This window comes from Monodon monoceros, unplaced genomic scaffold (assembly GCF_005190385.1).
Source record: "Monodon monoceros isolate NGI ecotype Baffin Bay Population unplaced genomic scaffold, NGI_Narwhal_1 Super_Scaffold_20, whole genome shotgun sequence".
NCBI classification, from domain to species: Eukaryota; Metazoa; Chordata; class Mammalia; order Artiodactyla; family Monodontidae; genus Monodon; species Monodon monoceros.
In genome coordinates this window covers 73,906,385-73,920,876 of record NW_021703777.1, presented here as the reverse complement: position 1 = coordinate 73,920,876, position 14,492 = coordinate 73,906,385, and the positions used below count along the sequence as shown (strand labels likewise).

The 14,492-nt window shown below is 40.3% G+C and overlaps 1 protein-coding gene across 3 annotated transcripts in view; it reads left to right on the top strand.

Moving 5' to 3' along the window:
• The window catches only part of FAM114A1 (family with sequence similarity 114 member A1), a 64,151-nt gene extending 52,528 nt beyond the window's left edge, over window positions 1–11,623 (top strand). For 2 of the 3 annotated variants that reach the window (XM_029236005.1, XM_029236004.1), the window contains exons 10-14: window positions 880–1,041; window positions 1,875–2,014; window positions 4,583–4,655; window positions 8,822–8,875; window positions 10,092–10,969. In XM_029236005.1, coding sequence (XP_029091838.1) covers window positions 880–1,041; window positions 1,875–2,014; window positions 4,583–4,655; window positions 8,822–8,875; window positions 10,092–10,193 — 531 coding nt within the window. In that variant the 3' untranslated portion in view covers window positions 10,194–10,969. Of the gene's footprint in view, window positions 1–879; window positions 1,042–1,874; window positions 2,015–4,582; window positions 4,656–8,821; window positions 8,876–10,091 lie in introns of all 3 variants that reach the window. The other variant, XM_029236006.1, reaches the window with a different exon arrangement.
• Window positions 11,624–14,492: the final 2,869 nt, after the last annotated feature.

Genomic DNA, 14,492 nt, shown 5'->3' with positions numbered 1-14,492 from the left:
CATGGCTGGAGAGGAGCCAAGCCATCCTTCATCTTCTGGTGCGATACATTATTAGGTTCATGAAATAGTAAGGGCTTCCTGAGACATAGCAGATGAGGAAATTTGCTTTAGCAATGACCCTGGCTAAATTTCATATATATATATATATATATATATATATATATGAAATTTTATAGTTGGTCACAAAAAGTGAAAAATATACTATGGCTTTTCCAAAGTGACGGTCATTTTTATTCCTATCTGAGTATCATTTTATTTTTTTTTTAAGATTTTATTTATTTTTTGGCCGCATTGGGTCTTCTGTTGCTGTGCACAGGGTTTCTCTAGTTGTGGTGAGCGGGGGCTACTCTTTGTTGCGGTGTGAGGGCTTCTCATTGCGGTGGCTTCTCTTGTTGCAGAACACAGGCTCTAGGCACACAGGCTTCAGTAGTTGTGGCACACGGGCTCAGTAGTTGTGGCTCGCGGGCTCTAGAGCGCAGGCTCAGTAGTTGTGGTGCACGGGCTTAGTTGCTCTGCGGCATGTGGGATCTTCCCGGACCAGGGCTCGAACCCGTGTTCCCTGCATTGGCAGGCGGATTCTTAACCACTGTGCCACCAGGGAAGCCCTGAGTATCATTTTAGAATGCTTTCCAAAAATTCCTCAGGCCCTGCAGTTTTCTCTCCATACATTCTTTCTACTCTGTCCCTTTTTCTTCTGTATTTTTTACCAGAAAGCAACAACAAGGTGTTTTTAAGGAAGTTGAGGAATTGCCCCATCACTCTTTAAACGTACAGAGAACCACCCTTGGCGGTTTAGGGTTTGATCCAAGTCGTGGGATTGGCTTTTGTGTCTCCATATTTGTACAATAAACGTATTGCTTTGGTTGGGGGCCTTTGCAGGCCATGAAAAAAGCTCATGACTGGGTGGAAGAGGATCAAACTGTGGTGCCAGTAGACGTGGCCGAAGAGTCAGAGGACAAAACAGAGAAGGAAGAAAAGGAAGAGAAACCTGAAAACCCCGAAGAAGACAAGAAGGAAGAAAGGAAAACTAAGACAGTTGAGGTAAACGCATTACAGATCGTCCGCCTAAAGAGCAGTAATATTATGTTCATTTTATTAGCAGCCTAATTTTAAGTGAGGCAAAGCCATTTCATTTTCATTTATACCCTATTCCACACTATAGAAATATGAGTATTAATGTAATAAACACTAAAATTTCTCTATACCAGGACATTTCATGATTTAGCATAGATATTGTAGCTTTCCTCCATAGCGTTACAGTTATAATTTAAAGGAAAAAACATAGTTGATTTATCTTTAGGGTAAAATTCCATCATATCAAATTTGTAACCATAACATGTCCTTATGCCCCATAACTAATGAGGTAATTGAAGCTTTTTCCAAAAAAGAATTTCATTGCCACAGTTTTTATTCTGTAGTTTAATAAATTTATATGTGCATAATTTATAATCTGCCTATGTTCACAAATGAGTTTGTAATAACTTCATTTTACGTTGAATTTTAATTTTAGAGAAAGAAAATTTCAAATTAGATCGCTCTAAAGAAAAATGTCCACTGAGGTCTGTTCAATTCAGCCACCCTTCCACACGCTTTCATGTCTGTTGTGTGCCCAGCACTGCTCTGAGAACTGGGGACCCAGCTGTGAAGAAGGCTTGTTATGTCCCTGGGACCTGGTGACACTTCTGTTTTATGGTAGTATTTCCACTTAGAAAAGTCTTAGGTACACCCATTAATCTTTGGGTAAATTTTTTCAGGTCATATTTGTTTTGGGGGATTTTTTTCCAGGAATTATGTAATTGTTTTAATGTCACAGGAGTTTTCTAGAAAGCATCTTCTCAATGAATAATTTTCTGACTTGTACTTTTTGCTTTCAGGAAGCATACATGCAGTCCATCGAAAGCCTGGCAGAAGTAACAGCTCGCTGTATTGAGCAGCTTCATAAAGTAGCAGAATTAATTCTTCATGGACAAGAAGAGGAAAAACCAGCTCACGACCAAGCAAAAGTTCTGATAAAGTAAATGTTACTTTTAATTCTTATTTTTCCAATTTTATGTATACGTGCCATTCAAATGCACACACACACGCACACACACGGATACACCCTCAGCTACTAAAGATTCAGATTTCATGTCAACTAATTCCATTGTTCTGTGGTCATCTTAAGAATTAAGGACTCTCTTAAGAAATGAGCCAAGTTAGCGAGAACAGTAATAATTAGCTAGACATTCCAGGAATTATTTATGAAGAGATTTAAGGGAAGACACCTTAAATCATTCAGAGCTAAATGTTTCTTTTAATAGATCAGAATCTTGAAAGTACAGACCTTTGAATATAATTACATTTTCAACATGCCACACAGATAAAAGACACCTTAATGGACCTTCTCAACTAGTTTCACAGAAATATGCAAACACACCCCCACTGTTCCGAGGGACTTACACAAGCTCTGCATGTTCTGAATTCTGGCAGTGATGGTCACTAACGTAAGCTAGTTCACTGTGGATTGCTTTTGCGTGCATATTTGCTATCATATGTTTATTCTTCAGTAAGCTACTATTATTAGTTTAGTGAAATAAAAACGTGTATATATATATAATGTTATACACATGAAAATAGCTGGTATGGAGTGTTCATTAAAATAGTTGATTATGGAGCTGAAGAATAAGCCATTAACTTTTACACATATGACTGTAAGCTATGGTATAGAAAATCAGCACAGGCCCAAACGCCCTCTCATTATTATATAGACACAGGAGCCCAAATAAGAGCCTCCTAAAAATATATGGGTACACACACACAGACACAGACACACACACACACACACACACACACATCTCAACACATTCACTCACTTGCTAGCTAACTAGTCTTCACTTATTACCACATTTGGCATTGTAGGTTGGGGAGCAAATTTTTGGTGGAAGGACCTTCCAAAAAGTCACTATTAGTGTCTCTGATGGCATTTTTCCTCACTTGTACAGATTTGTGATCTAGTGTAGATTTTCCTATCTAAACATGTGAAAATCCAAGATATTATAAGCACTGCACAATCCTGCCCTTAAAATGCCTGCAAAGAATATGTACTTGTCTCGACGTAAAGAAGGAAGAGGAAAGGGCGAAATAGGAGAAGTTTCAAGTATTGAGGAAAACATCTGAGTACTGTTTTATATTTGCATGCTGATTGGAAAGAAGAGGGCTGAAGTCAGAAGTTTCTGAGTATGGAAAGCAGAACCTTACCCTTACTTAGCTCCTGTCTGATTCTCAGCCCCTGATTGTCCCAACCTTACCAAGCTGCTCCAAGCAAAATGTAATAAGGCCTCATATATGTCTGTACAATAAGTGCCTTTCCACCCACCTGCCCAAGAACATAGGCAGAACTGCTGTTTGCTCTCTCTTGGCCTTACTGCTGACCCTGCCTGCAGATAAGTTTTGGATGGTTGGGTGGATGGATGAGTAGTTGGATGGATAGATGAGTGGAAGGAGGGATAGATGGATATAGCTCAACAAACCTGAATACATAGCTTAGACAGAACCCCTATTTATCAGAACGAAACTTGCCTCTACTGACATCACTAGATCTTTTAACATGTAAGATTCTTAACTTGGAGTTATTGTTTTGCTAATAGCATTTTAATCACTTCATAAAAGTCTTACATACTTATTGTTTAAAAAACTCAGGCAAAATGCACCATTGTTAGGTAGATTGTTTTCAGCTTTTGTCATCATCTATAATGTTATGACAAACATTGCTTTGTTAAATATTTGTATCTATCTTGCATTATTTTCTTGGGGTAAAGTCCTAGGCGTGATGGCTGGAATAAACATTGGGGTAAAGTTTTGATGTATCTGATGTAAGTCTTAAAAAACATATTCTACAGGATCTTTATTTTGAGGCATCTCATAAAAACATAATCAAGGGCTTCCCTGGTGGCGCAGTGGTTGAGAGTCCGCCTGCTGATGCAGGGGACACGGGTTCATGCCCCAGTCCGGGAAGATCCCACATGCCACGGAGCGGCTGGGCCTGTGAGCCATGGCCGCTGGACCTGCGCATCCAGAGCCTGTGCTCCGCAATGGGAGCGGCCACAACAGTGAGAGGCCCGCGTACCGAAAAAAAAAAAAAAAAAAAAACCATAATCAAGATATGAAGAGACATCTGAGTTTGAATTTCTTCATCTATAAAATGGGAATAATAATGGACCCTAATAAGGTCATTATGCAGATTAAATGTGATTATGCATATAAAAGTATTTAACGTAGTATCTCAGTGAATGTTCATTATTATTTTCAAATGAACAATGCTGGAGAAAAGTCCCTTGGCAAGAGTTTTATACCCCTTGTGGAGCTCAAGCCTGGTATTTTCCTGCATATGCTTTTGCTTCGAAAAAGAGGTAGGATGAGAATTAGATTAAACTGTGATTGTGAATCATGGAAGAATACTGAGGAAAACATTTCTACAGAGCATCTTCAAACTTGAGTGCTCTTCTTTTAAAGGGAATACTGTATTAATATCAATAATTGTATTAACAATACAATTATTTTTCTTTATTAAAAATACCCAAATCTCTTTTTTTTCTTCTTTCAGATTAACTACTGCAATGTGCAAGGAAGTGGCCTCCTTATCAGAGAAGTTTACAAATTCTTTAACCACTGTTGGGGTAAGATTTTGATACTGATTCTTTTTTCACCTTTTTGAAGGGAAGGCCTACAAGGGGCTGTGATATGAAGTGGAGGACATAGTACCTTCTCTGATAGCTCCACAAAGCAGAAGCTCTGCCGGGACATTTGCTAAAATGAGGCCTGAGCATCTTCTCTAGCTATAGGCAGCTTAAGGCTCTCATCTGACTGAGTTCTAGCCCTGATGCAACCATATCAGACATACAAGGTATTGGGTGGATTTTCAAACCTCTCTGGGCCTCATTTCCTTTATTTGTTCACTAAGGTTCCTTCTATTATTTAACATCTGCGATATATAATTGCACAATCTCTAGTAAAATAATTCTGCTTCATTGTTACACTTCAACTTTGACCAAAAGAAAAAAGTTTTACCGATCTGTAGAAGTGTTTCTGTTCTCGAGGCAACAATTTTGAAAGGTTCGGCATTCATTTGGAGCCGTGGCTTCTGGTTCTTTTCTTTAGAAATCAGTCATGTTATGTAACTCAACCTAATGGGATTGAAGAAGACAGTGGCAGTTTTTCCTTTTCAGCCTTTCTACTTTTCCCTTTAAGGCCCTGGATGCAAAGGCAGATGATTCTTTACAAGAGAAACAGCAAGTTTCACTTCCTGTTTTAACTAGGGTGTTTGGGTTACAAATGTATTAGTTTCCTAGGGCTGCCTTGACAAGTACCACACACTGGGTGACTTCAACAACAGAAATGTATTGTCTCACCATTCTGGAGGCTAGAAGTCTGAAAGTAGGGTATTGGCAGGGCCATGCTTCTTCTGAAGCCACTAGGGAAGGACCCTTCTCTGCCTCTTCCAGCTTCCCAGGCATTCTTTAGCTTGCAGCAGTGTAACCCCAATTTCTTTCTCTATCTTCACATCATCCTCCCTCTGTGTGTGTCTGTGCCCACATTTCCCTCTTCTTATAAGGACAGTGGTCATATTGGATTAAGGTATGACCAGTACAACCTCATCTTATCTAATTGAATCTGCAACACCCTATCTCCAAATAAGGTCACAGTCTGATATACTGGAGGTTAGGACTTCAACATATCTCTTCCTAGCACAAAGTTACAGAAACAAGCACTAAATAATTTAGACAGAAAGGGGAGCTTATTAAAGGTAGTGGAGGTATATGAGCAGCCGTGGGGGACCCATCACCAGAGCTCATGTACCTTCTCTCTAAAGTGTTGTTATTAATGTGACTCAACTACAGCAGTTCCTGGTTCTCTTCATTCAAATTCCAGGATCCTGGGTGAGAAGGTTTGAAAGGCTCAGATATGCATCTTGGTGTCTCCAGTAGTGATGAGGACAGGGTCGTATCATGTAGACCTACTTTGCTGCTGGGGTACACCTCTTCCCACCCCCACCCCAGGCAAAGAGCAGCTCTCAAAAAAGCAAAAATGATTGTGGACTGGGCTGTCCGAGTTGTGTGCCTCTCAGACTTCTGTAAGTGGCTTAGTTGATAAAGGATGAGTTACATACCAACTATTCATTCTGCTGTCAAAGAATATGGTTTGCTTCTCCTATTTTGTAAAAGACCAGCTTTTATATTTGTCTAATTTCAGGCCTTCAGCAATAGAGCTTCACTGTAAACAGGCAGAGTGAAGGGGGAGGGTAGAAGCTCATTGATAGGATAGGCTTGATAAAATACACTTATGTGATTGGCATCATCTAAGTTAACCGATGCCCATGGACTTTGGTGTAACTGCTAGATTTACAGAGAGGTGTGAGCTCTTAATCAGGATGGAATGACCTTGGCGACTCAGCTTCCCAAGGCTCTACTGTACCCTCTTCTCGCTCTTTCCAGTTTACTACCTGAGAAACTGAGTCTCAGAAGGGTGAACGATTCACCCAGTTGACTCAACTCCCAGTTGGCTGCCCATCAGACACAGCAGACAGATAGCTAACTGTTTGGTTCTCTACGGTTGCCTAGTGATGAGGATGTATATGTCTGTGTCTATGTGTGTTATATGTTTTATATGATTCATGTTAAACATTAATTAATTTATGTTAGTGGGTGATATTCATGGTATTGCTTTCTATTTCCTTTAATGTATTGTATTCCAGCACAGTGCTTCTCAAACCTTAATGTGCAAGCAAATAAACTAGAGAGCTTATTAAATGCAGATTTTGATTCAGTGGGTCTAGGATGAGGACTGAGATTCTGCATTTCTAACAAACTCCCAAGTGGTAACAGTGCTCCTAATTCATATCCTACATTTTGAGTAGCAAAGCTCTAGCAGATAAGTGTGTACTTGAATAAATACACACACATAAAATACACACACACAGGGCTTTCCTGGTGGCACAGTGGTTAAGCCGATGCAGGGGACATGGGTTCGTGCTCCGGTCCGGGAAGATCCCACATGCCGCGGAGCAGCTGGGCCCGTGAGCCATGGCCGCTGAGCCTGCGCGTCCGGAACCTGTGCTCCGCAACGGGAAAGGCCACAGCAGTGAGAGGCCCGCGTACCGCAAAAAAAAGAAAAAAGAAAAAAAATACACACACACACACTTGTGTCCAAATGTTTGTATGAACACAATCAGGAACACACAGATTATCGTTTGGAGAAAGAAAAAGCCAAATCTAAATGGAGTTTACTGAAATACCATCTCATGACAACAGTACCTCTCATCTTGGCTGTGATGAATCATTCACATCGTCATTGTTTGTATTCTCTAAAAGAGCCATTATTCATAACTTGAAGTTAATGAGTATATATTGCTCTCCAGACTCTATTTAAATTGCTTGCACATCTCATTGATTCTGAAAACCAATGCCATTTTATTGCCCTCATTTTGATTATATTTTAGAGGTTTATTGATAATCAAATAAACATGAAAGCAAACCATAATGGATTTTCTGGTTACTTACTAAAATGACTGAGTTTTTAAAGAGTTTTTCCCAAGACTCCTTTCTGGTTTCCCCAGTAGGACATTACTTAGCCCTCGGTAGAGTAATGTCAGTGAAAGAGGGCTGCTCTGGGAAGAAATAGTTCATTTATATACTTTTGTTTGTCATAAAGTCTTTCAAGTACAGTGAGGGAAAGCAGCCTATTAAGACTGCCCTCTTCTTTCTAGTCCCCGTAATTATTTATTGTCTAAGAGTGGATTGAACATTTTAGATAGAGAAGACTGGACATAATAATAACGGCGACATGAACACTGATTCCCACTTTTTGAACACCTACTTAATATCAGGTTCTGTATTCTGCGTTTTCCATGTTTTGCAAACTGGGATATGCTGACCTGTTTCCAAGTTATATTTAAGAGTGTTTTAACTTTACTGCCAACCTTGAAGACACACCCTATAACCAAGTACCCGTGTTTGCATTTAAAAGAAAAAAGACTACAGACCAGGTCTGGAACTAGGGTAGGCAAGTAAAAGTACATAACATGTCTACCAAATTTAAGGGGACTCCCCCCCCCCACAAAAAGAGACAAAGAAACAACCTCAGTCATCTAAATAAATATTTTAATGCAGTATTTTAAAAATCAAAATTAACACCAAAAAATCATGATGAACAAAATATCAAAATTTTAAATAAAGACTGAATCCGACCCTGTACAACTCAGCCTCACTCACCTCCCCCTAATCCCAGACCTGCTACGAGCTTTAAGTAGTTTAAAAGGTCTGAGTGTAAATTTCTAGCTACATGACCTTAAGCAAGTTACTCAACCTTCCTGATTCCTATTTTCTCATCTTTATTTTTTTAAATTTTTTTATTAAGATTTTTTTTGATGTGGACCATTTTTAAAGTCTTTATTGAATTTGTTACAATATTGCTTCTGTTTTATGTTTTGGTTCCTTGGCAGCAAGGCATGTGGGATCTTAGCTCCCCAACTCCCCAACTAGGGATTGAACACGCACCCCCTGCACTGGCAGGCGAAGTCTTAACCACTGGACCGCCAGGGACGTCCCCTATTTTCTCATCTTTAAATCGGGGTTATCATGGTACCTACCTACCTCCTAAGATTTCTGTCGAAATTAAATGATCGTGTAGGGGAAGCACCAAATATGAAGCCTTGTCTGTAGTAAGCATTCCACTTCTCCCCTTCTTCTCTAAGAGATTCCTCAACAAAGCCACCATCTGCATTTTCTGGGACAAGCCTTGGAGTATGAGCACCTAATCTGTCAATTTCATCCTTTTGATTCCACAGAGCAACAAGAAGGCTGAGGTCCTTAACCCCATGATCAATAGTGTATTGTTAGAGGTAAGTGGCCTCCTGGAGAGAAAGTGCTTCTGAATCAAAGCAAATGTTAGAGCTACATTTTTTTGTGTGTGTGTATTTCTCCCAGGCAGCAAGTGTTATTGCAATTCTAAATTTTATCGTCTACAGTCTTTTTTGAGTACATTTGTGTAGTTAAACCAGCTGTAAACCCTCGGGTGAAGCAGCAATACCTCATTTTCAAGAATTCTGATTATAAAGAGAAACGCTAAGCTCGCATGTTATTTCTGTTGCTGTTTCCCCCGACAGAAGCACATTTCTGCTGCCAAGTTTGACACCAGATTTAACACTGTGATAACTGGCTACAATGAGGGATTCTTGCTCAGTGGTGATTTTCATAAAAATGGGCACTTCCCTCCATTTACATAACCTTGAGTTTAGCTAGGTCTAAGCTCCAGACTGGCAAAAATGACAAGTAGAATGTTTATCATCTGCCCGTTCAGTGACCAGAGGCAAGAGCCTCTGTGACCGCTCACTCCGTGGCCTGCCCACCCACCAGGACATTGTAACATGGACATGCAGCTGCCCCGTACAGCTGTGGCTTTGCCAGAAGTAACGATGTAAGATCGAAGAAAAGAAGCCCAGGAGGCCTCATTCTTGACTTAGAGGCACTGTGTTCCACCTGTGATTAGTGGGGAAAACCTTCTCTAAGGGACCAACTCTAAGGAACTGGCACATCTGTAGCCCCAGGGCACCCCACTGAAGCCACAAGGTGTTGACAAGTTGAGTTTGAACATGGGCAATGCATATACAGTAGTTTCTTGCTGTCTGAAGTACCTGTCAAATGCAAAATTTGGAAATTACAAAAGTCAGGGAGGGCTACCTATGTATTTATAGCAATGCGTTTAGGAATTGGGTCTTATCGTTAAGGGAAACTACCAAGGTACAAGAATAACAATGTGGTGACAACAAATGTTATTGTTTAAGACAAAGCCACAGAGGGGGATGGAGTTGACAAGAAGAGACAAGGAACCATAGAGGCAGGTTCTGGAGGACACAGCTAAGAGGAAACCCAGGCAGTCAGAGGCAGAATAGAAACATCCAAAGAAATGTGTTTACATCTTTTTTAAGCACCAACGTTAAAAGAAAAATATTCTAAAATAGTGTGGGGTATGAGGAGAAGGAACATTATCAAATGGGAGGAATTGTCAAGCTGGAACTCTGACAATAACCCTCCAACCACAATTTTCTCCCTTCATAGGGCTGCAATAGCACCACATACATACAGGATGCCTTCCAGCTGCTGCTGCCTGTCCTGCAGGTTTCACACATCCAGACCAGTCGTTCCAAAGCACAGCCATGACCTGGCCAGACTCCATCTAGTTAAAGGAAACAGCAGGCCCTGTTGCTCTGATATATACCATTTCATGGAATGTTTTCGACGCATCTGACCACAGATGCCTGTTTGGAGACACTACAAGCAATTTTGCACAGACAGATTGAGAATGCAAGTTCAAAGACAGTATCATTTCTCTTAATGTATACGGTTGTTTTTACAAGTAATTATGTTTCCTTTATGTTAATTTAAATTTACATGGCTTTGTATTGATAATTTCCTTTATCTGGAGTTCACTCAGAATATTCATTTCTATTTTCCTGGTCAAGCATGTTATATTTGGAAATTCATGGACAGACCCTAGACTTTATATTTCCACTTTTAAATTTCCCATTCTTCTAGTATGACTTAAAATCAATTCTTATCCTAAACTTAGTTTTGTTATATTAATGCCACTGTCAGAGATAACACTACTCATAGATATTACCTATTATGGTGAAAGAGGAACGTAAGTATCTGTTTATAGTCATGTACTCTCAGAACAAGCATTTATTGAGCTCCTACTGTGTGCTCACAATAGAGGAACATGATCTCACCCCAGTAGAGACAGATATTCTGAGAGAGGATTTATAATAATTCTTAAAATGCTTTAAAATACTAATAACTTTTCCAAACCTTAAAAAATTTGAAGAACAAGGTAAATTAGTGTTTTTTTAAATGTTCTACCCTTCAACTGGTTGTACTTTTTTATCCCAAACTTTACATATGGGATGAAAATACATATGAAAAGGGATACTAAAGAATATTTTGTTTAAAATTGAATTCTTATGACCATAAGTACATAATAGCACAATCATAAAGCTTGTAAGTATTCAGATAGAAAATTAAGGGAATTACAACAGAGTAGACCCCCAGGACTGCATTTTAAAATCTACTACAGTTGAGTCAAGCTGTTCCATGAATACACAGATCACACTCGCCAATGGCAAATGTAATGATTGCTTCTAAAGACAGAAAATGCTGATGTGTGGATGACTAAATGGTCACAATCCAGTAGGCTGCACAGAAGACCCTGCGGCCAGGAGAGGCCTTGTCAATGGGCATTTCTCCCCCCGAGCCCCAGATGGTCACTCTGGGTAGGGGTCTGTACATGTTCCTATCTGGGAGCCCCACTGACATCCCTCCAGGTACTGTCACAAGGTGTCTTGCACAGTGGCTCTCTCCAGGCCAAATGAAGCCTATACTTTTGCCAGGGTGAAAAAATCCCTCATTCACTTTTGGTTTTATTCCCCTGATAGAGTTCCATACAGGCAAAGTAGGGATATTTTCATATCATCCTACCTCAGCATTTTATTTTCCAATATCCTGCATTTCATTTGTGTATCTCCTGAAACAACGAAATGGAAAATATAAGAATTTATAATCTGGAAAAAAAATTCTCTGAGGAATCAATTAAAGCTGGGTTTTCCTACTTGCTTGTTTTTTTTTTTGGCTGCTTTGGGTCTTTGTTGCTGTGCGTGGGCTTTCTCTAGTTGTGGCGAGTGGGGGCTGCTCTTCATTGTGGTTCACAGGCTTCTCATTGCAGTGGCTTCTCTTGTTGTGGAGCATGGGCTCTAGGCACGCAGGCTTCAGTAGTTGTGGCACGTGGGCTAGGTAGTTGGGGCTCGCGGGCCCTAGAGTATGCGGGCTTCTGTAGTTGTGGCACACGGGCTTAGTTGCTCTGCGGCATGTGGGATCTTCCCAGACCAGGGATCGAATCTGTGTCCCCTGCATTGGCAGGTGGATTCTTAACCACTGAGCCACCAGGGAAGTCCCCCTACTTGCTTTTTGATTGCCTGAAACGTTTCTGCTATTCAGTCTAGAGAACAATTAACTCATGAAAGTGTTCCATTTGCCTCATCATAAATTTTAGACTTTTTGTGTATAGAGCAGAAGAGAGGGTTTAGATTTACAATTTCTTCCCATCAGATGTTTTAGCATCAGATGGATTTATAGACGTTAACTGGAAATGTAAAAGAAACCAATAGTTTCAAAGGAACTAGATTCCCAAAATTAGACTTTAAGCCTAACTGCACCCATTTAGTGCATAGCAAAATTTTTAATCATAAAATGAAATAGAAATCTGCAAAAGAACAAGAGAGATAATTATTTGTTTAAAAGTGGTTGATATTATTTACATTGCATTTATATATCTTTTAATGATAGAATGTCGAGGGTTGCCAAATGGAAACGTAGGCCGAGAGATGATTCCTGGGGCCTAGCTCCATGGTCTGTGAATTACATTATTTAAGAGAGAATCATCACTTAAAATGTATCCACTCTCCAGGATTGCTCTCTTTCAATACTGTTTTTCACCATCACTTTTATTTTTTTTATTTTTATTTTTTTTTTATTTTTGGCTGCGTTGAGTCTTCGTTGCTGTGCGTGGGCTTTCTCTGGTTGCGGTGAGTGGGGGCCACTCTTGGTTGCGGTGCGTGGGCTTCTCATTGCAACGGCCTCTTTTGCTGTGGAGCATGGGCTCCAGGTGTGTGGGCTTCAGTAGTTGTGGCACACTGGCTCAGCAGCTGTGGCCCACGAGCTCTAGAGCACAGGCTCAGTAGTTGTGGTGCACGGGCTTAGTGGCTCCGCGGCATGTGGGATCCTCCCGGGCCAGGGCTCGAACCTGTGTCCCCTAGCATTGGCAGGTGGAGTCTTAACCACTGCGCCACCAGGGAAGCCCCCACCATCACTTTTAAATAACTGCTTCTTTGCTTTGCTTTAAAAGCTAGCAAAGCACAGGATCCAGATCTGGGAACATGTCAATCCGTTACCGAATGAATGATTTAGCAGGCTTACTTTGGAAGTTTTGTATTCCTTCAATAATCCTTTACATAAATTGGGTTCATTTCACTCTATGCAATTACCCTGAACATGCATGCCAGTTTTTTATTTTTTCCTTACATCAGGTGCAAAAGATGTTCTAGTCTAAATAATGAATGTAGTCCTGTGCCTGTGCCTTATTAAATAAAAAGCATATTTCAAATTCAAAGCAAAATGCATCCAAGAAAAATTGCTTTGGGGTATTGATACATACAGCTCTGAAGGGCAAAATCCCAAATCTTAAAGCAAAGGCCTAAGCTTAAATATTCTATCCCACCGAGGACAGAAGCCTCTCTTTCCTCTGGGTCTCACACTGGGCTGTACATCAAGCCCATGGTTAAATGAGCAGTGTGGGCTCACTGGGGCAGTGCCAGGAATGAGCTGCTTCAGCTGCACCCACAAAGGAACCATGGACCTCAGCTGCAGAACTCAAAGGCGAAGAAGCACCAGCCTTGGGAAGGCAAAGGAAAGTGTGAATTACATGGTAGAAGTCCCAACCGAGAAATGAGAGTGTCTCCGGTGCTTTGTAGAAGTCAGCTGCCCCAAGGTGCTTGCATGTCTGGGAAATTACCTCCTGCACAGGCCAGCCAGGCTGCACTTAAGCTAGAAACAAAAGCAGGCAGATTCCAGTCACAGCCATCTCAGAGGTCCAGGATATAACATCTTATGAAGTAATTCAGCAAAAATGTGAAATAAGCATATTTCTCTTTTTTCCTAAAAAAAAAAAATATATGTATGTATGCTGAACAGATGGGGTGGATCATAACACATGACTTCAATCCGTATTTAATTTTATAAAAGCAGTTATTCTTCAAGGTCAAGGTAAATTTTGTAATGTAAAAATTACCCTTTGGTCTTCCTCTTAAGCGTGCCCTACGTTCTGATATTCAGATCCAGGCTTCAACTTGGCTTCTTAAATTATTGTGTTTGTAAAGGCACATCAGAAGAGATCATAATGAAAATTCAGTTCAGAACTGCAATTCTGCCTTGATTTTGTAGTTGATTAGAATTCAAAAATCTAATCTAGGAGTGGATTCAGACCAGCCATTCTTCACATTAAAGAAAAAAATCATGGGGTTAACCATTTGTTGTATTTTTCTAGGTATCTCATAACTTATTCAGGTTTGTGTTCATTTTCTGTATATTTACCTATAAATAGATGCTCCACTACAATATCTGCTATTAAACAAATCTAAATTCTTTGTGTGTGTGTGTGTGCATGCTTAGATCCTGAAAATAATCTGAGTTATTCTATCGTTTGGGCATTTTACCTTTAGCAATGATTAACTTATTACAACCCAACAGTAAGAAATCAGTGGTGTTTCTGATATTTCTAGTGTCTCCTGTCATCATAGACTGGGAATAGAAGCTGATTATGGAGGGTAAGAATCTTGTGTTGGGGGCTTCCCTGGTGGCGCAGTGGTTGAGAGTCCGCCTGCCGATGCAGGGGACACGGGTTCGTGCCCC